The following is a 23,271-nucleotide window of genomic DNA, read 5'->3' on the forward strand; positions in this document are numbered from 1 at the left end:
TATATCTTGATACGGCTTTTTTTGTAATGACCATATTTGGAGAATTAGGTTTGTTCCTCACTGAATAATGGGCAACCATGCAACAAGCAGAAAAGCAAGCATGTCTGAGTACAAGACGGATGGTATAAAGAAAGGGTGGGTGGTGGCCCAGCTGGGCCATTTCCAAAGGGAGATGGATGGGGGTGGCGAGCGGGGTGCAATCATTCCCCTTAGGCGATCACGCAACTCCGCATCCATCCGTGCACCCCCCACACCACCCGCCATCCATCACCCGGTTCATGCACGTCACATCACCATGATTTTTTTTTTCCCCAAACTTCCGCCAGCTCCCCCTTCCTAATGCCTTTCACGCATGTGAAAATCCGCAGTTTTACCGCATCCCGGGCGCCTCGTGTAGCGATCCGTCTTAGCATCTGCAGGGAGCCGTGTGGGCACTCGTGGGTGCATGGTGAGAAACCGTTCAGCAGATCAGCAAATCTGACACAGGGAGCATGTTGCTCCTGCTCATATAGAGATTGGTTTTATCAGAAAGGGGCAAGGAAGAAGCAGGCTTCAGTAGGCTGCATAACAGGAAAACTATACAGTTTTTTTTTTATTTGTCAACACAGGCAGAAACAACACTAGGAAGGGAAGTAGTACAAGGTGACTTGTTATATCTGGTAGACCGGCCACCGCATTCTAACAGCAGCAATCGTAACGTTAGTTAGGGATTCTGCTGCCCACCTGCCGACCACGCTCCATTTGCGCCGCAAGAAGAATTGAGTAAGATAATGAAGGCCTTGATGGATTGTTTCACTTGGAACATCGGGAATCCCTGAGACGGCCATGAGTCAGCCTAGCGTCGTGCCCCCTATCATCCCGTTGGCTTCCTTCTCTCCCTTTGTTAACGCCTCTCTTTCCATCTTGTCTAAATGTCAGCTTCTGGTGTTGCACGGAATCAAAGCGTTCGGCTCGCCTCCCCCGTTTGCAGTGACATTTTACAGTTTAACAATGAAAAATCCATAATAGAAGGAACAGATGACAAGTTTCTCAAGCCTCAGTAAACCGTATTACACAGCGACAATGCCTTCCATCTTTGTGAGCGAGAAGTTGCTCGGCACGCTGGCGATGTGACAATTATCCCCATCGCTGGGTGGAAACAGAATTTTAGATTGAATAAAGAGGGTTTTTTTCCAGAGTTGAGTAAGTACTTCAGCAGTTAATAGTTGGAGAAAAATGGTAACAGGATCCTCTACTGCAAATGACATATTCAAGTGTGAGAGAAATAAGGTGCATGCATCATTACGGAGGGTGATACAGTCTTGTCACCAGGAGGGTCAAGAGGCGAACTTAGATAAGGTTGAAGTCCCAGCACACAAGCAGTATGATGGACAGCCTCTCATCAAAACTTGCCAAATGTTGCAAGTGGATGCACCATACTGGCAGTTAAGTTTACATCTCTCATGGAACTCTTTGTCAACAGTGCAGTTATTGATATCACAGTATGTGAATAGCCCAAAACAAATTCATGTTCAGTAGTCCGGAAATATTTGGGTAGAAAATGACCCAATGTAGGTCAACATTGATCAATCTGCTACTTTGGTTCATGGGACCAACTTATTGTGTTGTCTTGCACTGACAGCTACCTAAAATGTGTTCATTCATTTAAAATAACACATTGTGGAAAAATAATGTGAACCATGTTTTTTTTTTCCACAAAATAATTCTCCTTGTCACGGTGTTGTTTTGTTTTTAAAAAGATTGTCGTTTCTTTTAAATCAAAACTAAAATAATTATGTATTTCTGTTCAAATTCCCCAAAATGTTTGTTTTGTACCGAAGAATTTGTGTTTTTCTTCAAAATACTTTTAGAAGATTTGATCAATATGTTTAAAACCAACACAAAAATTGACTAACTTGTGTTGTATAATAACCCAAAACTGGGTAATTTTCTCTGGAGAAACCCATGAAAGTGGTTAGTCTTGTACAAAACAACACATGACTCTGGATTTAATTGAATTAAGTTATGAATCATTCCATTTCCTAACCAATTTGGGTTATTTCTTTTCTTCTATGTTTTAACTGTTATTGTGTGTTTTTCTCTTTGCCATTTCTCTGTACCTTGTGTATGAATTGTGCTATACAAATAAACTTGCCTTGCCTTGCCTATTTTTGGCCATGGTGTTTTTAAAATGTGTTTGTTGTATTGAGTTGAATAAACACTCTCGGGTGTTTCAGTGCATCGACCAAAGCATGACAATTTTTTTCTGACTAAGTAAGATAAGGTCTAATTATTAGAGTAGTAGGTAAAGCATAATTGTTGGTGGATTTGACTGAGGTGTATGCAGACGCTTTCAGCACTCCAAGGGCATGTGTGATGGATAGTATAATATATTTTATTCAATAATGTTGGACAGTCCATCTAAATTGTCGTACTAACCAATTAATTGAACGAATAATACCGCTATATTTTAAACTGCACCACCCCAAATGCATGGCACATGGTTGAAAGGGGCCAGAGTGTAAAGTTAACGGATGTGCACTCCAATTGCTCACATCAAGTGTGCACTCTTAATACACCTCAAATGATGTTCAGAAGAGGGAATAGGGTTTCTGTCTTAATATTTCTAATTAATGTCCTAAACCTTCAGTTGAAAAATGATTGAATTGGCAAAAGTCCATCTGCTGTAAAACATATTTGGTTTGCTTTTAGAGGAGAATACTTAGAAGTAGGAGGCCTGGCTTTACTTGCCCAAGACACACCACAGGGAGTAGGGCACCACGACCCAGGCGGTTATAGGATCCATAGACGATAGTTATCTTAGAATTTGCAAATTCGGTGAATGGTGCGGTGCCTTTGATTATCTCAATACCTGCTGCTATACGGAATAAGACAAGAGAGTCATCCATCCATATTTACAAATCTCTAGTCCTGTTTTGGCTTGTAGAGAGGTGGACCTCTATACCAGACTGAGAGGCTTTGGCCGTGAGCTGAACTGTCAGGAAAGCTTGCTAAACACTTAGGCACGAAGCTACCACAAAATCAAGAGTATTGTTACAGTTAAGGACAAACACAATTGCTCCTCTTAAATACCACAACACAAAAAAGTCAACATAACAACAGTTCAAAGTTGTGGAGACTCTATATTGATAAAATAACATAATGATCTCAATATCCACCACTCATTGATTACTTTTATGAATCTGTTTTAGTGATGACATTTCATCACTATTATTCCTCCTATGCAGCTGATTGAATAATTATGGCCACAGCAGGGATCAGCAGAGCTTGCTGAGTTCCTTTTAATTTCAGACTGAACATCTAACGTGGAAGCTCGAGTCCCCCAGGACTTAGGCTGGGAAGCACTTTGAAGAAATGCCTGTGTGCACCTCCTGTCTTCATCTGACCTAACTTTCAGTGGATTCTTGCATACAAGTCCACAAGTTCCATTTAGCTGGAAGCAATCCACTTTGAAAAAGTGCCTCAAATCAAAGAGACCCATATTTTAACACTTTCCAGACTAATCCTCAAATATCTATTTGATTGCCTGGATTTTCTCTATCTGATGGCATTAAGGTCTTCTTACTTCAAACATTTGACTAGTTTTAACTAAATCCAGCATCCAGATATTGCAGCAGCGCAGTCAATTCTGTTTAGTTTCAGAACAAGAACTGATCAATTCCAATCTGCAGGCTTCAGAACAAAAACTGCTGCATTTCATATTTAGTTGTGCAGAGGCAATTATGTCTCTGGCAAGAAACAAGTCGCAATTAAACACACAAAAAAACAATGTTCGCGATTGAGTCATTTGCAAAAAACGAATTCTGTATAGAGGTTTGCCTGAGGACAGCATGAGCCAGGCCTCGAGGGCCAATAAAAAAGGCTGACACCAATCATGATCCTGTCAGTTGGGCCCAAGGAAGCTACACATCATATTTATTGTCCACACACTTGGTCGGTTGAAAGGAAATAACATTGTGACCGGACAGAATTTTCAAATCAACGTTAGTTGGTAGTGACTTTCATGTTTCGTTAGGTTTCTCAATTTGGATTGTCTCCTCAATCAAACAGGCCAGCGGGACCTAAAACAAAACATACAGATTTTGTTTATTCTCAGGTACATCTGATCAACTGGCTGGTGTAGCAGACCAACTTGTGTGGAAACTTTTTGGTTTTTAGATTTCTTGACCAGGATTCTGCATCTCTGCTCATTAGATATGGTCACTGTGCCATTGCTTCTTAATGCGTTACTGTTAGTAATACACCGCTTCTCTTAGTGGTATGTGAAATAATCCATCTTTAGAACTGTTGTGAGAACTATGTACAGGTATACATGCTTATGACCTAAGTACAGGCAATGTGGGTTACGTTCTCACAGTTTTTGGGATTGTACTTGAGTAGTTCAGCTATATGGAAAAAACAGTGATACCTTGGTACACAATCATCTCTTACGGTTTTATGTTTGACCACAGATTTGATCGCATACGAAAGCATGATTTCCCAAACAAAGTAATGATACCTAAACAATATTATTATTACAATTGTATTATTATAACGGTTTAAATGTACACATAATAAAGATTAAACGTAATCATGACAAAAATGAAATATCTCAAAAACATCTAATGTACCTTTTAAACAGCGGTTTGATGGCAGACAATCATACTAAATTCTCATTTTGCAGTAAGTTCCTTGGTAAATTAATTTCACTCTTTTCGTCTTTTCTTTTCTTAGCAATATATATATATATATATATATATATATATATAAATGAACCAAATACATTTTCAGCACATTTTGATGAGCCGAGAATCGCTCTCAAAATGATGCTATGTAACTAGGCAAAAGTACCCAAGACGGCAGCTCATCTCACTCGGCCAAGGGTTCGGCTGTGTTTGGCTGTGTTTGGCTGTTTTCAGGTGTCCGAATTCCGATTTTTCGTTCGAAAAATTACTCAGATTTATGGTTTGTACCCTGATTTGTTCCAATAGAAAGTTGAGTACCGAGCTATCACTTTATCATTCTAATTTGGGAAATGGGGGGAATTGATCATAAAAGATGCAGAATCTTAGATTCAAATCTACTACAATTATGAGCTTTGACATTTCTCTGCAACACCAACATTCTCTTTGTCCCTTTGAGTCCCTCCCCAGCTCGTCACACACAATCTAGTGTCCTTTGTTGCAAAACTGAAGTTGTTATTGTTACACTTAGTCAGAGAACAGCCTCAGTGACACTTGTTGAAAGCGTCGTTGCCTGCTCATTTCAACAGTTGGCGATTAACCCCTCGCGATTGCTTACTAATGAAAGCATGATAAATGTCTTATGCTTGATAAACAGAATGCAAAGCTGTAACATTTTGTGATTAAGTTGCTTGTGCTAAACAGGCATGAATGGTTGCCTTTTTCCATGATGTATGACAGTATTGGATGGAAAAAGGTGAATGTCACACGCAAATCTCCTGGTAGAGGAGTATACTGTATATTCCTGACAACAGTATCTATATTTAAAACGCTTGTAAATGACAAGTGGTCAGTCTGAGGTCTAAGTCAGTCTTGAAAATATTCTAAGACTTACATAATTTGGAAGAAATTGCTGTCATATTTTTTTTTCTTCTGTAGTCTGCGAGGAAGGATGCTTCTCAAATCAGAATTGTTTTGTTCTTCACTCCCTTAATGGCTTTCGGATTTTTATTTTTTTTCTGCTGCTACTGTTTTATCTTCCTTCATTTTCACGAAGCTACATTTCAACTAAAACAGAAAATGTCCAAAGCCTGGAGAGCAGATGACATGCACTTGATAAAATAAGCAATAAAAAGGGATTTGAAAAGAGCCAAGAACTATTTTGTATGATGGATTAAAAAAAATATACAAATTGAGAAAAATGCTAAGAAGATGGAGAAAATGTTGAATGAACTGATGGAAACAAAAAAGGAGCTGGAGAGTGTGCAGAAAGAAATGACAGAAATCAAGAAAGACTTCATGGGTCTTGAGAACTATGCGATGAAAATGGAGAACGAACTTGAGAACATTCAAAGTGGAAACTGAGCCATATCTGCAAATCTTCAAATGAATTTAACAACTACACAAAGAAATGGAAAGGAAGATTTAAATTCTACAACATAAGTCAGATGATTTTGAACAATGTGCTTGTCTCAAAGATTTATTCATCACGGGACTAAAAGTTCAGTTGGTATAAGAAATACCAACCCAAACCAAAAGATGGAGACGGTGGCTCAACAAGAGAATTCTCATCACAAAAATTTCAACATAAGAGTAAATGAGGCCCTTGTTGACCTCAGCTATCATCTTCAATCAGTAGGGGAAAAAACACCATCTGTTTTGCCTGACGCTTACAACCCATTGGATAGGCGTGCTATTTTGAAACAAGGTCCTAGATTAAAGGGCCAAAAAGTCTACATCAACTGAAGTCTCTCAAGATGAACGCTGAAATAGTCTGGAAGGCAGGTTTAAAGAAAAAAATATGGACGGATAGACAGCTAATTGTCTCCGAGATCAAAATAAAACACGTCTGATAAAGAGGATTTTGAGACATGGACAAACTTGTAAACAACTGAACACATGTCATGTTGGAACATCTTTTTTTTTATTATGCTATTTTTATCTTCACAAATGTGACTTAGCATTTTAATTGTCCAAAGTTTAAATACAGACTTTTGGATTATTCCCATTCCTTCAGATATGATCAAAAAGAATAAGACCTGAATTAGAAGACAAGAAAAGAAAAAGTGTTCAGATGATTTGTTCTTTCTGTGTTGTGATTGTGTTTATTGATTGTGTTTGTTGCAATATGAAAGAAAATAAATATTAACAAGAGATACAAATACAACTTAAAGTAATTGTAATATCCTGAATTCATAGTGTATCTGGCTGCCAAATAATTCTAAACAACCTTAACGTACAGGAGGCCAGGGCAACATAATTAAAAATGTTTCATTGAGGACGGATGGACGGACAGAGGGATAAACTGGATGGATGGGTGGATGGGTGAGTGGGTGGATGGATGGTTAGACCGACAGATAAAATGGACGGATAAATGAACAGATGGATAGAGAAAATGGATGGATGGACAGATGGATAGATAAAATGGATGGATGGATGGACGGACAGACTGATGGGTGGATAAAATGGATGGATGTGTGGGTCAGTGGATGAATGGACCGACAGATAAAATGGATGGATGGACGGACAGATAAAATGCACTGATGGATGGAAGTCAGCGGATGGATAGATTAAATAGATGGATAGGTGGATAGATTAAATGGATGGATGGATGGACGGACGGATGGATAGATTAAATGGATGTATGTGTTATCTATGAATAAACAAATGATTGAACGGACGGACGGTCAGACAGACGGTCGAATGAATGAATAAATAAACATGATGGCAAGGCAGAGACTAACCATGTGAGGAACAGAACCTGAGAGACGCTGATCCATTATGATAGAGGATCAGAATGGTAAAAGATCTTTATTACTAATTATTATAAATAAGGCAGCAGTATGTAAAGATGGTATTGAGCCATCCCTGGTTCATCAAATCAAATGTCATTTGTTTTTAATGTTGTCTTTACAAAGAATGGGGCAAAACAAGTCCTCATTTTTTCCATTTTATTTTGGGGCAAAATTTCCACTCTGATACATGGCTAAGAGCCATTCCTTTTGCCAGAAAAAGCTATCCAGGCTCAAAATTTAACTGTTTTCCATCATCTGCTCTTACAACAAACAATGCTGTGATCTGTATCATAGTAAATCCACAAAACTCACAAGCGTTGGTAGGAAAGGCAATACTTCGTATGAGATCACAGGTAAGAGGACGATAGAGAAGCAAGCGTGTTTGTGCGCACTCTTGCCCAAGCTCGTCAGATCGATGATGCTTTAAATCAATGTTGCGGCAAAACTGCAAACCCCGTGGAGTCCATTAGTGGATTACGTTGGACCGCTGTTCTGCTCGGAGTCAGCCCCTTCAGCCCGCGGGTCTGTCCCTCTTGACCAATGTGAGGGAAAGGTGTGAAATGGAACAAAGAGAAAAAGGCCAAGAGGGGGTGAGAACGCCAAATGTGCCAGATGTAAGGTCAACATCGGGGCAAGGCTCAACTAGGCGCCTGCAAGGCTTCATTTTGCAGAGCAAAGTCAGGTGCTGGCAAAATACTCCTCTTAGATGAAACTAACACCTTATTCGGACCACTAAGCGAGTGTATTTGACCACCATCAAGAGCAACTCTAGTGTATTTATATATTTATCATACAAATAATTCATATCAAAAGGCAAAAGGTATAATATATATATATATATATATATATATATATATATATATAGATAGATATATATATATATAGATGTTTCTGTATCATTAAAGTTATTTAACTCTAAAAACGAATTTACCTAGTATCAGAAATTCATTAACAATATTTATAAGATTACACATCAATTTATTATTTTACATTTAAGATAACATTTATACACATTTTAGAAATAATAATACACAATGGAGATCCAAATTAGGGAACAACTCATAAAAAATGAAAAAATTTGAAATACAGTTAAATGACATTTTTGAGTCTATATCAGGGTACTACAGCACTTTTTCACAAAATGACTAAAGGCATTTCACATAAGAAATATTTTTCAGAAAATGCTCTGATCAAAATTAGAGAACAACAACGACTTTGGCATGGGAAAAAAATTCTGAAAGTTACAAGTGTACAGGCCTCTTCTGTGAATGATGTCAGCACATCTACAGCCACAGGACAGTCTCTCACACCGCTCTGGTGTGGTTTTGGTCCTTTCTTCTTCCAGCCTATTTCACAAATCGGTGATTGTAGTGGATTTCTTGACCATAACTTTGTCCCCAACGATTTTCCAGAGGTTCTGCATTGGCTTGAGATTAGGACTCTGGGCAGCCCCTACCATTAATTCGATGTTTTGACCTTCAGGGAAATTCTTTACCCATTTTGCTGTGTAACATGGAGTGTTTTCCTACATGAGGGCTGCAAGCTGAGTGTGCGATAAACAATAAAGTAGGGAACCATGTGGTGTTGAAGACGGTTCTAATAAACAGCCATGTAGCTGTACAAGAGGCCCAACTCCTGCTGCAGAAAACATGCCCCAAATCATGACACTTCCTCCTCTACCTTTCAATTGCATTTTTTCTAAACACGTAGGAATTAGTCTTTCACCAATGTGTCGCCAAACATGCTTCCCATCAGACCCAAACAAATTATATTTGCTTTCATGACTGAGGTGAACGCTGGACCGGGTCTCCTCTGTCCATACAACATGCTCATCAGCAAAGCTCAGTCTAGCTTTTTTATTGTTATTTTTATTTTTTTATAGAATGAGAGGTGAGTTGTCACTGCAGTGTGGGCCTTTAGCCCAAATGGTCCTAAACAGCAAGACACGGCGAGACAGATCGTGACCACGTTCAGCACTGAACTGGTGAGCAATTCCAGCTGCAGTTTGGAAACGATTACCATTTGACATCAGTGAGCTGTCTTCTCTAGTATTCATCGTGCATGGATACCCAGCCTTCTTGGGCAGTTTAAATAAGCTTGTAGTTTTGTTAACATTCAATATACTTAAAATCACAGATTTGGAACGATCAGCTTGTTTTGCTATGGCTGATAGGGTCATTCCTTTAGTTTACATCCGGACAACCTGCTGCCGGAGGCTTTTAGTCACTTTAGTACAATCCACCATCTTGTAAGGTCAGTGAAACTGGCAGTTAGGATGTCAGTTAAATAGGGGTTGACAGATAAGCAAGGCAATTAGCATCATGTGCTAGATTAGCACTATTAAGTGGGAGGCACCTGAAAGTGCTCTCAAATTCTGATCACTACATTTTTGGCAAAATACAGTTTTTTTTTGTTGAAATGCCTTATCCATTTTGAGAAAAGGTGTTATAGTAGCATGGTATAGACTAAGGCTCCAGAACCTATGGTTTGCGAACCATGTATGGCTTTTTTCATGAGTTCATTAGGCTCGGAGATAAAATTATACTCTTACAAATCTCATCTGAAGTGTTTCAAAACTTAGAAGTGCAGAGTCAAGGGTATAGCGCGCATCACTGACTAATATTCAGTATATATAAAATCATACGCCCCACTACAGTTTAAAGTCAAGGTGTCACACCAAGAGACTATTTTTGGGCTGTACGTCACTAAAGAATTGTTCATATGGAATCTCTTCAAAAGATTTAGGTTCACTGTTGAGACACTTAATGACTTTAAAAACACAGAAAAATTTAATCAGCCAGAAACGCTAGCCAAGCACATACAGCAATTTCATTGGGTAAGCAGTAAGGGTGGGAGGAGCTGTGTACACAGCGCACTTCTGTCTGCCCAATGCACCGATGGTGAATACATCAGTATCCTCGTTTGGAGTATTTTGTGACATTTTTACAAAACAACTCTGCTTGCACCTTGTTTTGAAACCATAATTTATGAAAAAAATCAAGATCAAAATGAGCCTCAACAATCTTAAGTACCGGTAATTGCGGGTGGGAGACATGTTTGAAGTGGCATATTAAGTGATATGTGACACAGGCTCTGGCATTATTCTTAATTCATAAACTATATCAAATCATCTAACACCCCTGAGTGAAATAAAATGCACTGAAAAATTAGATTTTTTTTTTCAGGAAAGCGAGTTTGGAGGTTTTGCTGAAATTTATATTAGAATATATGGTATGGCTCTCTGCCCCCCAAAATAATGTATTGCGATTATGGCTCTTTGGGTCAAAAAGGTTACAACCCCTGGTATTGACACAACAAAATATCCTTAAACTGTTGAGTAGTAATCATGGCACTTTTTCATATTTTTTCTGTTGTTTACAAAATGTTCTCTAATTTTTGTTTTCAGTTTACTAAGTATGAAACTTGAAAGAAATAGAACAAAATGATAGAATGAGATTTTTACTTCAATATGTATCCCATAACAAAAGTAAATGTAAATTATGTTATTTGTGTAAAAGTAGTTTAACAAATTAGATCAAAACAACAGAAAATTTAAAATATTACTGTCTAACAAATAACCTCTAAACACATTATTCAGAATTGGTGGGTGAATGTTTAGACAGAACTACTATATTAAAACTTATATTATAGTATATTTATTTTTACAAATTTACTCATAGACCAAAATAGCAATGAATCGCATTAGTTCCCAATAGTTATATTCTATTAGTTAAGGGGTCACCACGTGGTGCCCGCCGGGAACCTGGGTGTCCCCAAGCAACAAATGAGGTGCCCGGGGACCCTTTCTGAAAATAGCTCACCAGTGCTGGCTCATTGTTATTTTCTAGTAAAATGTTTTTTCAGTGGTTGACTGAATCTATTTAATGCTACTTCCAATGATTAACCTGGTAGTAACATAGTGCCAACATAGTAATAACTTGATAAGTTGTAATTTTCAAAATGCATATCAAACTGGGTGCCCTTTATGCTAATTGGTAACAAAAAGTAGCTCCCATCCTGAAAAAGGTTGGAGCCCCCTGTATTAGTTGGTATAAAGTTACGGCTTTAAACCTAAAATATGTTTTAATGTCACCAACCTTTTCGAAACTGAGGGCTGCTTTTTGTTACTGATTAGCTTGAAAGGCTACCAGTTTTCTACACATTCCTAAAATAACAACCTGGTTACCATGTTAAAACCAACAGGTTATTATTAGAAGTAAAATATGCCCAGTCAACCACTAAAGCAGGGGTCGGGAACCTTTTTGACTCAAAGAGCCATAAAAGCAAAAAATATTAATTTTATTTTGGGAAAGAGCCACACCATATATTATGAGACAAATTTACTAAATTGCTAAACCCGCGCCCCAGACAAAAGCTTAGTCTTCAGCACATTTATTTTTGATGATTTGATAAAAATTATGAAAAGAGAATAATGCCAGAGCCCCTGTCCCAAATTCAACAAACAGACCACTTTAAACTTGTCTCTTTCTTGCAATTACTCAAGATCGGTTAAACTCCTTTTGACCCTTTTTTTCATACATATTGGTTTCAAAACCAGATGCAAGCATTTTTTTTGTAAAAACGTCACAACATTCTGAGAATAGGGAGCCTTATGTGCTTACCTTTGGCGAGAGATGGGAGGGAATGCTTGTACTTTTTGCATAGCTCCACCCATCCCTCCCACTCACCCAATCAAATGACTAAGTTCTCTTCCGGTGTTTTGGCGTATTTACAGTTCTGTGGATTCATCATAAAGTATCTGAACACTGAACACAGATTATATAGTGAACTTTTAAATAAAGGATTCTTTAGCGTTGTACAGCCAAAACGAGTTTTTTTCCCCCCTTTTTTTGTGTGACACCTTGACTGTAAATTGTAGTGGAAAAACGTGCCCTATATATACTGCGAAGTGTTTCCTTTACATTTAACTTTGGTTTGGCTGTACGTGTACCTGAATAGCATAGACATTCCCGGTTTTGAACAAGATGGAGAAATTTTGCTTGCAATCAAATTGGTCTCTGAGCCATAGGTACTCATAGAAAGAGCCATATATGGCCCGCGAGCCATAGGTTCCCGACCCCTGCACTAAAGCATCATGCTAGTTAGAAATCAGAAAGTTGGTAACCGATTTCAAAACTTTTCCATGGCCTCTTAGGTCAGTGTTTTTCAACATTTTTTGAGCTATGGCCTGTTTTTTTTACATTGGAAACCACCACTAACCAAAATTGTTATAAAATGACACTGAACAGTATGTTTAATTACAATATAATTTATAATACCCCCAGTTTTTACAGCACAGACACTTGACAATGACATAATATTTGCAGAAAATGATTCATGAATGTTTTATAATTGTTTTCATTTTAAAAAGTGACATTTGATCATTTCTCATGGCACACCTGGCGATCTCTTACAGCACACGATTGTGTCGCGGCACAGTGGTTGAAAATCACTGACTTAGGTGATCTTAGAGGGCTTCCTTATGCCCGCGGAAAGTACGTTGTAGACCCCTGGTTTAAAGCCACTTTGCTGTTTAAACTTTTAATTGGACATCTCTACTTAAGTGATAAGTTGAAATAAAATGATATGTTTTGTACTTAAAAGAAAACCCTGTAAATGAAATTATTTTATCAACAGTAAAAAGTGATTACATAGCAAATAATTATTTGTAGTACAAGATTAGTTTTTTGCAAATTCATATTAACTACATCAAATTTATGTTGTAAAAAAAAGTTTTTTTCATAAGGATTGAAAGTGTTTTCATAATGCTGAATAGTCTCTTCATAATAATTAGTCTTCATAACATTATTTTTGTCACAAGAACAATCATCCATTGGGACTACGGTGCGCTCTATGCAAACGGTCTGTCTCTTCCAGTAACCAAAAGTGGGAGCAGAGCAAGATGGGATGTGAGTGGCGCAGAATGGCGAAGGAGGGGTATTGTGAAAAGCTGGTCTTTTTGTGATAGGGTTGTTTATGTGCCACTGTCCGTGGACCATTGATCCATTCGTCTTCATTACGTACCGCTGTGAGAACTATTAACTGCTGCCACCCTAAGCCGGGTGTCTGCGATGTTGACATTCACCACACGGTCCGGCGGCCATCCCACTGTTTTTTTCCGAGGAAGGTTGATGATGACAGTTTCATTCTGCTTGTGGCACTGGAAAGGATTTCAAATGACGGTTTTACATTGGTGCGTCTGGGATTCAGATCGGCGTCCGCTTTTGTGGTGTGCCGGGTTGAAATGCCAGGTAGTCGGCAAGTGTTTCTATAGGACCGCATTCCGTGTACCACACACATGCTTTCTGACTCATTTAACGTTAATTGCATAACCAAATAGCCATCTTTCGAGCCTAGGGAGACTGTAACATTACATTCCATGCACTATTGGAAGCATTTTAAGAAGATCCATTTGAATTATCTCTTTCTAAATCTGTTTACTACTCAATGAACCTGTACTAATGCTCTCAAATTAAGACTTGAGCAAGGAATTTTTCAACCTTAAATAATTCAAGCCACCCATTTTAAGTAGGAAAAATATACACGAAACATCACTAACAAAAAAAAGTTTGCTGAAGTTTTGAGTATTAACCTGTGACTTTTATATTTTTCTTGATAGAAAAACTGCTAATGAAGTTACGTCCTTTGCTTTTGTGACATATTCTCAATGAGATAATAAGAATCTGATTCAGGTTTCCGCTGAGTTTGTCATTCGGCTGATCATTTGAGTCCCTTTCCAACAGCTGCAACTCAGGACTCCTCAAGTAACAAATTAAGGGGAAACATAGTATGATATAACAACTTTTGTCATCTTTTCTTTTCACAGAAGACCACCCCCACCCTCTCCCATCTTAATCGACGACGATGAGTTGGCGCGGTAGTAGCTGTGGCTATGTGTGAAGGACCATCAAGGCACCAATGGAGACCGAAGGCTATCGTGACCTCCCAGAGACCAGCGATGGTCAAGGGGTAGGCCTACTGGATGGGCGGGGCGGGGGCGGGACAGAGGAGGACTGGAGCGCCCCATATCCTCTCAGCTTCCAGGTGTCTTTGACAACAGTGTTGATCCTGGAACTGGTGCTAGGCTTTAGCAGCAACCTGACTGTGCTGGTACTATACTGTGCCCAGTCCAACCTGGTGGATTCAGTCAGTAACCTGGTCACCGTCAACCTCCATGTCCTGGACATTCTAGTGTGTGTGCTGTGCCTGCCATTGACGGTGGCCGTTATCTTGGTGCCGGCGAACGGAAGTGGCGTGGGGAGTCTGGCCACCTTGTGCTGCTTCCACGAGGCCTGTGTCACCTTCACCAGCGTGGCCACAGCAGTTAACGTCCTGGTGATCAGTCTGGACCGCTACGACATCTCAGTGCGTCCGGCCAGTCGACTGCTCAACCCTCGCCGTGCCGGACTGCTCCTGGCCGCGGTGTGGGTCGTCTCTCTAGCAGTCTTTTTCCTGCCTTTCCTCGAAGGGGATTTCTTCTCTTCTGGAATGGAGGACAGTGATGATGAGGAGCCTGAGGGGCTTCACACCGATTTTCCATCCATTACAGGACCCACAGCACTTTTTTCTTCTCTCACACCTGTTTTACCCTCAATGCATCCTTCCCCGCCCTCGCACCATCTTTCTCCAATATGGCAGAACAGGACTTTGCTATGTATTGGGGGACAAGGCTATTACACAGGAATGGCTATTTATTACCACCTCTTACTACAAGTACCTTGTTTCTTCATTGCTGTGGTTGTCATGCTCTTCACATACTCCCGAATACTTCAGGCGCTTAACATTCGAATAGGCTCCCACATGATGAGGAACAACCGTACAAAAGACTCAACTTGCAGGATACGCTGCAGGAGGACAAGGAAGAAAGACCTCACTTTGCCGACAGAAGTGGTGTCCTCCAACCAGAACCAGAATCTCTCCCACCCTCCCCTCATTCCATCCCCGACGCCGACCTCCCCACCGCCGCTCTCCTCCATGCCGCAAGGTGTGTCTGATAGCGGCGCTACAGTCACCACTGTCAGCACAGCTGCTACCACCCCTATCGCCACCACGCCTGCCACTCCCGCTTCTCCGACTCCAGCTTCAGGCTCCGTGCAGACCCGAACCACCTCTCCTCTCCCAGCCTCCTCTATGGGCGTCCAGGCATCAGTTTCTGCAATCATCGCCTTGAGACGGGCCGTCCGCAGGCACAGGGACCGTCGAGAGCGCCAGCGCCGCGTCCTTAAAATGTCTTTAATCATCATATCCACCTTCCTGGGCTGCTGGGCTCCGCTGTCAGCAGTCAATGTTCTGATCTTGTGTATGGGCCCCAGTGACGGTCTGGTGCGAATCCGTCTTTGCTTCTTGGCGATGGCTTACGGAACGACAATCTTCCATCCCCTTCTATATGCTTTCACAAGGCAGAAGCTGCGCCGGGCCCTTAAGACACGAGTCAAGAAGAGGGTGGTGTCCCTTCTGCAGGTGGACCCGGCTCCAGTTGGGGGCACTGTTATTCATAACTCCTGGGTAGAAGGGGGCGGACAGAGGAAGAGTCGCAAGCCCCGAGTGGAGGCCAGCGATGGCACTGATAGATGCCTCACAGAGGCAGTGAGGGAATGAGCTCTCCAAGCACTTGGAGAGTGTGTGTTTGGATTTTGAGGGATGGTATGTCTGTTGATGATGGGTGTGTTTATCCTTGCATGTGTGTAAGAGGGCATCAGTTTACAAAGAGCTTGGAGTCATTGGGTCTAAACACAAGCCACCTCTCTGCACTTCCAACATATTATAAGCAAGTTTACCACATTTAACTGTTTCCATGTCAGCATACACAAAAGATGGATGTTGAATTCACTCAATTAAATGTTGGCTGCAAAAGACAAAAATACTTAGATTCAGATAGGAATTTTAGGTAAAATATAGGTCTATTAAAACCAAGAGGGATTTTGTACAGTAGTTTAAAGGTACAGTGGCATGCTCTGTGTGCCCGGCAGTTGTTTTGGGCTTCAGAAATGTAGAAAAAAGCAAAAAAATTGAGTATGTGAACATAATTTTCCAGTGTTACTTGCCCCACATGGCCAGATAATTTCCTAAATGTATTAAGGAAAATATAATTAATGATTCAATCAGCGTTAGCCTTAAACGTTTTACAGTCTGGTGTGCAGTTGTAAAACACTCAATTTAAGACTCTTCTCGTGTGACTTACTCCAGTGATTTATAGTCCAAAAATATGGTATTTGGATCCAGATGATTATAATCATTTGATATTGTGCCACCTGACCAAATACAATTGAATAATTCAAGGCATAGATGGAAGATATTCTTTTCAGTTCGTGAGCACACTATAGTGTCGTCTCATCTAAAAATGGGGGCGGTCAGTTAAAAAAGGTTAACCCGTTTTCAAAGCCCTTCCAAAGACAGTACCAGAACACATACGGTATATACGCATGCACCCTGGTCTGTGTTTAGTTATAAAGAAGCACACAAATATCTGTAATTTCTAACAGCACATGTATTCTCAGTGAAAACAAATTTTGAGGTATATTTCATTTATCCTTGCACTCTTCTTTTTAAGCCTTAAATAAGTTCATAATATATGCGTGTGGTGCTGAATGTCCTGTTGTATGTTTACAGAAGAGGTCGAGACTTTGCACATATTTGTGCGACAAATGGTCAGTAAAATTAGAAGTTTACAATGTCAAATTATCAGATCACCAGTAACAAAAAACGTATTTACATCAGAGCCGGATACATCTTAAAGGCATGATTTTTTTTTTCTTCCTACAACTGGATTGAAATCAGCATTAGAGTTCTGGTGCGGGGTGAGTGATAGTGTTGTGTTTTTGTGTGCATCTGCGTTCTCAAATGAGCGGCGTATTGACATCCGAAGATGTGAATAAGAATGTGAAGACAACTGTTGGTTTTTCTATTTATAGAGATTATACACTGAAGCAATGAGGCTTAAAAGCTGAGGTTGGCTTTAAATATGTGGCTAGAAAGCTAATTATCTTATAACTTTGTGTAAATGACAGGACACTGTATTACCACTTCAACTTTTCAGTGGAAATCAAAGGGCAATATTTTGTGAACAGTCCATTTCAAAGATCTTTGTCATCACAGCAGGTAGACCGTCATATGAATAAGAAGAAAAATAACAAACTGTTGTATTTGAAACTGGAAATTTGACTGAACTTTGAAGTGGATGGGCCTTTACCCTCGACAGCACTGAGTCCTTTACACATTTACATCGTACCTGTATTTCTCTATTTCCTCAGGGCTCAAATTTACAGACGTGCTGGATTTCAAATGACAAAACCAGCCCTCAGTCAGCTACCCTGTTTGCGTGTGTTTAACGTATTAAAAAAATTGAATAAAAAACACCTGTCTGTAGCTGTAGGTAAGGAACAAATTCGACATTGTACAAACTTTTCAAGGCTTGGAAACCACCTCAGGTTTTGGGCTATCTTCTCCATCAAACTCGCTTAACAGTAAACCAAACATCAGTTAAGAATTCTCACCTGTCAATGTACATTTTTCAGGGATGTAAATATCAAAGTGTCAGATTTGGGTTAAGATTTTTTTTTTACTTTAATTTATTATTCCTCCAAAATCATCTCCCGGACAGAAAAAGAGCCACCGTGATGATGTGAGCTATGTACAGACGTAATTGTATTTGTGTTAATACTCTATGTGTGTAAACAGTATTGTACATTTATGAGCCTGTGTATAGAGACATATTAGAATTGTATAAAAATTTATATTATTGTGTTGTATAGAGCAGAATCTGTATTAAAAAGTAATCTATGAGTTGATCCATCTCAAACTGATGTGTGTTACAAATTGTTAAAGCCGCAATGTGTAATATTTGACACATTTTAAAGTGTTTTGGGAGGTCATCAGTGACTGGTAAAGCGTAACATAAATGAAGACGATTTACAATTAACATTTGACCACTAGATGGCACTGTGTTGTCTGGAACAAGCCAGGTCCTGTAATACACGGCAGAGTGTGGCAGCAGGATGTCGGAAAAACATGGTGCCAATCTAAGAAAGGATTTCACGGTAAAAAAGAAATACAAATGTCTCGACCTGTAATTTTTTTTTTATATATGTTAACTTTGGTATGATAGTTCATGTATTTTTTCCTATTATTCAAATCAATGTTTTTGTTTTTTTACTGTATGAAAATCTTTTTGTACCACTAGAGGGCACTAAATTTTCTAAACTGATTCTTTAACATGTATTTCTTTATTATAGTCTGAATATGATATGGTGATTTAAAAAATGATCACTTTGAATTGAAAAAAAATAAAATAAATAAACGAAACAAGGGAAAATAGCGGATGAAATTCAGGACGCAAATTTGTCCGATTTAACTTATTTGATGGCAGCACCATAACATATAACGTCTAACGTTGTCAATTGCAGTGTATGTGTCAACTGTCAACTTCTATAACAATGGTGACTTACTTTATGTGCTTTCAAACTTCTCAAATTCCCTTGTCACCCTTTGTTGAGTCCACCCTCTTGCCGGAAGATGCTAAAAAATAAGAGCAATACAAGATTTAACATTCTAAAAGCAGTGCAGAAAAGTGATTTTACCACCTAATTATCGGCGCAAATAGGAAAATGCAAAAAAAAAAACATTTAATGGTATCAACTTAATTAGCAGCAATTAGGTAAGTTTTTGGTTTCCATCCATTCATCCATTATCAGTAGGGCCGCAGGGGTTTGGGGTCCATCCCAGCTATCCTGCAATGGGCAGGGGACACATGTTTTTGGAATGTGGGAGGAAACCAGAGTGCCCGGAAGAAACCCATGCAAGCACGGGTAGAACATGCAAAGTCCACGGGGAGGCTGCACGCTGATTTATCTATGGCATACAAATGAGCCGAATGAACCTTTTTGTTACATTTTAAAATGTGAAATGTGTCACGAGACGTGGTGGCGTGGAAGGTGACCGGACCAAAACGGAGGCAGGAGGCATGAAGGGAGAACTCAAATGCGTTGACGATCCATAAGATTTAATTACAAAATAAAAGTCGCCCAATACTCCGGGGCAAAACAGAACAACACAGAGTTCCTCCGGCACGAACTCAACAGGACTAGGCATAACAGACTAAAACAGGACAAGGCATAACAGACTAAAACAGGACAAGGCATAACAGACCGGGATTGTGAAGAATGAGTAGTAATGAACCAGCACCCGCCAAACCCAAAATCCAGCCTTAAATTGCAGAACAGCAATCAGCTGATCTGCTTCAGCTTGAGTTTGGGGGCGTGGCATACTGGTCGTCATGGCGACCGTGACAAAATGTAACCTAAATTGTATAAATTATCTTGTAAAAACATAAAATTGATGCACAACATGTAAAAAACATCTTACAAGCCAGCTATGTCTCATGTTTTTACATCTAGTCTTATGTTTCACAATGATCATTTTCACGTGACAAGTTTGACATGAATGTTTAACATTTTTGCTGTATTTACAAAAGTTTGACTATTGAAACATGAAACTCAAACAAAGGACTAAACAAATCAAGTCAAAAAAATCAACTGTACCAAAAGTTATCAATATCATGAAAAATGACACAATTCTGTTATAAAAAGATTAAACTTATCATAAAAAATGATTATCATCTCATACTAGAAATACCTAGAGCATTATGAGATTTATATTTTTTTATAGTGGAGCAGAATTAGACTTGTGTACACGCGCTTTTCTTTTAACAATTTCTTGGACAAACAACTTGAATTAACTGGGATCCATTCTGGTGGGGTGAATGCAGCATATTTTGCTTTCCCCTGGCCCTTAGCTGTCCCTCCTCATCAATGTCTTCTCTATGCTCTCTGCATTTTTTTGAACCCTAAATTTAGAATTTTTGTCCCAGATACTTGTGGTTCGTACGACTGTCATGAACCCCACCTACAATGGCATAGATTTTCTAGTTTGTGAAGAATTGTTTTACAATTCGTCCGCTATACCGAACCAAATCTCAAGCAAATAACAAGCTTTTGTATATCCACTGATTTGCTGGATAACACCATGTACACCATTTGTCTCATCCCCAATTTTCTCCTCCTGATTCTCTGGTTCAGTGCTCTGCAGCACTCTCATCTCTTATCCACATTTGGGCCTTTCAAAACAAAGTGTGGGAACAGCTGCAGTGTCTTGGAAAGATGGAAAGTCACCTTGAAGGATGAAAGAGAGACCAAAAAAGAAAACATGCGCAAGTGAGTGAGTGAGATAGAGAGAGACTAGGCAGGGAGGAGCTACGTGTGAGCTGGCATCAGAACATTATATGACTAAATAAAGAGAGAGGAGCTGTATCACTGCAGATTAGCAGTTTGTCATTGCTCTCGGACAACTGTGTTGTAGCCTTACTTAATGTTCACTTTTGAAAACGTTTCCCTTGCAGATCAGGGGTGTCAAACTCATTTTTACCGGGGGGAAACAGCTGTCCTCAAAGGGCCTGATGTAACTAATAAATTTGAAAGTATTATTTATTGAGGTCGCAAATATAACAATTGCATTTAAAAATATCACCACACATATTTAATATGTTATACATTAAATACAGTGATGCATCTGCGTGCGTAGAGATTTAAGATATGAAATGTCTTTGGAGCAGAATTTTATGCTATCATACAAGAAAAAAAGGTTACGAGAATTTCCAGGCGTTACCACTACAGACCAGGGGCTTTTCAGTCAACTTATTATCATCCATTTATCTTATAAATGTATTAGTATTCAATTCATATTTGTGGGTTTGATGATCAGGATGATGTGTTAACTCGGATGCTTTTGCGAGGCTTGGAAAAAAATTCATTTGTTCTCAGTTATCGGGAAAATTCGCTTGAGGTACGAGCATTTCAAGATACAAGCACGACTCATGAACAAATAAATCCCGTATGTAGAGGTGTCACTGTATAATGGAATCTTCTTGGACATTTTTAGGATCATTTGTTTCTCAAATCTAATCATTGGCCTCGATATGGAAACAATGGTGTGTGGTGGCGCTGAGCCATGACTTCAGGGATAACGTAGTCGACAAGCATTATGGGAAAGTTATTTTGGGAAAAGTACTCTTTTGACTTGATTATTTTAAGAGCCACATAAAATGGTGTGTTTACATAATAAACTGGTGATTAACAGACATGTCCAGTTTTGTAATTGTCAAAATGAGTTAAAATACATGATAATACAATGTCACTACAGCAGGCCGAACAACAGAAATAACTCAAGATAGCTGAAGTTACATGCATAAAAAAAGAAAATTTAACACATTTGACTGCTATTTAGGATACATTTTAATTGTAGCACTAGTGCTAAGCTTTTATGAATAACACTGCAGGGCACAACTGACACTCCTGAAGTACTCAAAATTCAGACTGGTTAATGACTAAGTCGCTCAACAGCTCGCTTACATCCTTAACAGTAAATTGCACTCTCATGTTCAAAGTCACAGGTGCTGCCGTAATTTGTATTCTGTCGTTCCAATTATCTGCAGATAGTGTAGATGTAAACTAGTGCCCACAGTTTATTTTGTAAAATGTTACGGAGAGTGCTTTTGAGTGAGTTTTTAAGTGAGTACATTCTCGAATCCAGGGGTCACCAACGTGGTGCTCGCGGGCTGGTAACTCACTAAGTATATTTAAGTAGCCCACGGACCGATTCTAAAACTAGCGCACTAGTTATTTTGCACTGTGATTGTCTAGGAAATTTGATTTCTAACTAACAAGGAAAAAAACATTGACATGGTCGGGGTCAGTAACAAAAAGTAGCAATTGGCCTCGAAAAACCTGCTCAAAAGGATTCACAGGCTTATATTTCTTAAAAAAATGTTCCAAAGCATTTTCAAGGTTCTGTATAAGGTGGGATTGGCAACAAGATGCTCTCCAGGCCAACAACAGTATATGTTACCTTCCTTATAAGGCTTATGTAATTTATGTGATTATCTATTTCATTTTTTGGGTGCAACATGGCTCTTTCAACATTTTGGGTTGCCAGGCCATTAAACAATATGGCAACTTGAGCGAATGATAGCAATTAAAATGTCTAATTTCAGGACCTTACCTGAAAGTGGGCTGGATTGGTTGTACATTTGTATAGACTTGGTTGAAATAGTTAAAATTAATTTGGGTACACCATATTAAAAAAAATATTGTTTGACCTTATTTAACAACACATCACAATACAGTACAGCATGATTGAACATTGTCATAGGAGCCGTACCTCGACGCCATGATGATTTGATATGCTTCTCTAGCGTCTCCCTGTGTTCAATCTTTAGAACTGGTTAACTCATGTCAGAAACTTCAACCAATTTCAACACGCCGGCAAGGTAAGACTCTTGACATTCTTTCGTCGTCGTTAGAACTAATTTTGTAAGAAGGTGTCGTGTTTATCAGAAACAACATTGTCAGGAAGCCAGCTCGCTGGCGTACCCGCGGCGGGTTCTGACCTCTACAACAATTGTTATTGACTCCTACCATGTCGTGCCGAAATAGCTCAGTTGGGAGAGCGTTAGACTGAAGATCTAAAGGTCCCTGGTTCGATCCCGGGTTTCGGCATATGTGTAATAATAAATGCTTTTTTTTTGTTTTGCTCTGAAAAGACACACGTAACAACCTTGACCCATGTAGAACGCATAATGTTTTTCTAACTTCGTCACTTCTGACGTCATTACGTTATCCTAACTCGCCCAACTTAAGTAAAAATATATGCATTATGTTTTTTATTTATTTTTAAAGTTAACAAGTACCGTATATGGGATATCTCTTGACTTAGGACTGAATATAAACAGCGTGATTGATTGATTTGCTCGGTTATTATTCAAA

At 39.2% G+C, this 23,271-nt stretch overlaps 1 protein-coding gene, 1 long non-coding RNA gene and 1 other non-coding gene across 11 annotated transcripts in view; 2 read left to right on the forward strand and 1 right to left on the reverse strand.

The window, feature by feature from the left end:
- Positions 1 to 18,254, forward strand: part of LOC148364317 (G protein-coupled receptor 22) — a 34,474-nt gene extending 16,220 nt beyond the window's left edge. For all 4 annotated transcript variants that reach the window (XM_088338380.1, XM_088338381.1, XM_088338383.1 and 1 more), the window contains one exon: positions 14,283 to 18,254. In XM_088338380.1, coding sequence (XP_088194506.1) covers positions 14,375 to 16,054 — 1,680 coding nt within the window. In that variant the 5' untranslated portion in view covers positions 14,283 to 14,374 and the 3' untranslated portion in view covers positions 16,055 to 18,254. The remainder of the gene's footprint in view (positions 1 to 14,282) is intronic.
- LOC148364316 (uncharacterized) overlaps positions 1 to 23,033 on the reverse strand; it is an 81,951-nt gene extending 58,918 nt beyond the window's left edge. For 4 of the 6 annotated variants that reach the window (XR_015850742.1, XR_015850740.1, XR_015850744.1 and 1 more), the window contains exons 1-2: positions 22,667 to 23,033; positions 18,901 to 18,970 (exon numbers count right to left, since the gene is read on the reverse strand). This is a non-coding gene — a long non-coding RNA (uncharacterized LOC148364316). The other 2 variants (XR_015850743.1, XR_015850745.1) reach the window with 2 other exon arrangements.
- On the forward strand, positions 22,932 to 23,004 carry trnaf-gaa (transfer RNA phenylalanine (anticodon GAA)). The gene has a single exon. It is a non-coding gene; the product is annotated as a tRNA-Phe (tRNA).
- Positions 23,034 to 23,271: the final 238 nt, after the last annotated feature.

This window comes from Urocampus carinirostris, chromosome 6 (genome assembly GCF_059441175.1).
Source record: "Urocampus carinirostris isolate Australia breed hairy pipefish chromosome 6, RoL_Ucar_1.0, whole genome shotgun sequence".
NCBI classification, from domain to species: domain Eukaryota; kingdom Metazoa; phylum Chordata; class Actinopteri; order Syngnathiformes; family Syngnathidae; genus Urocampus; species Urocampus carinirostris.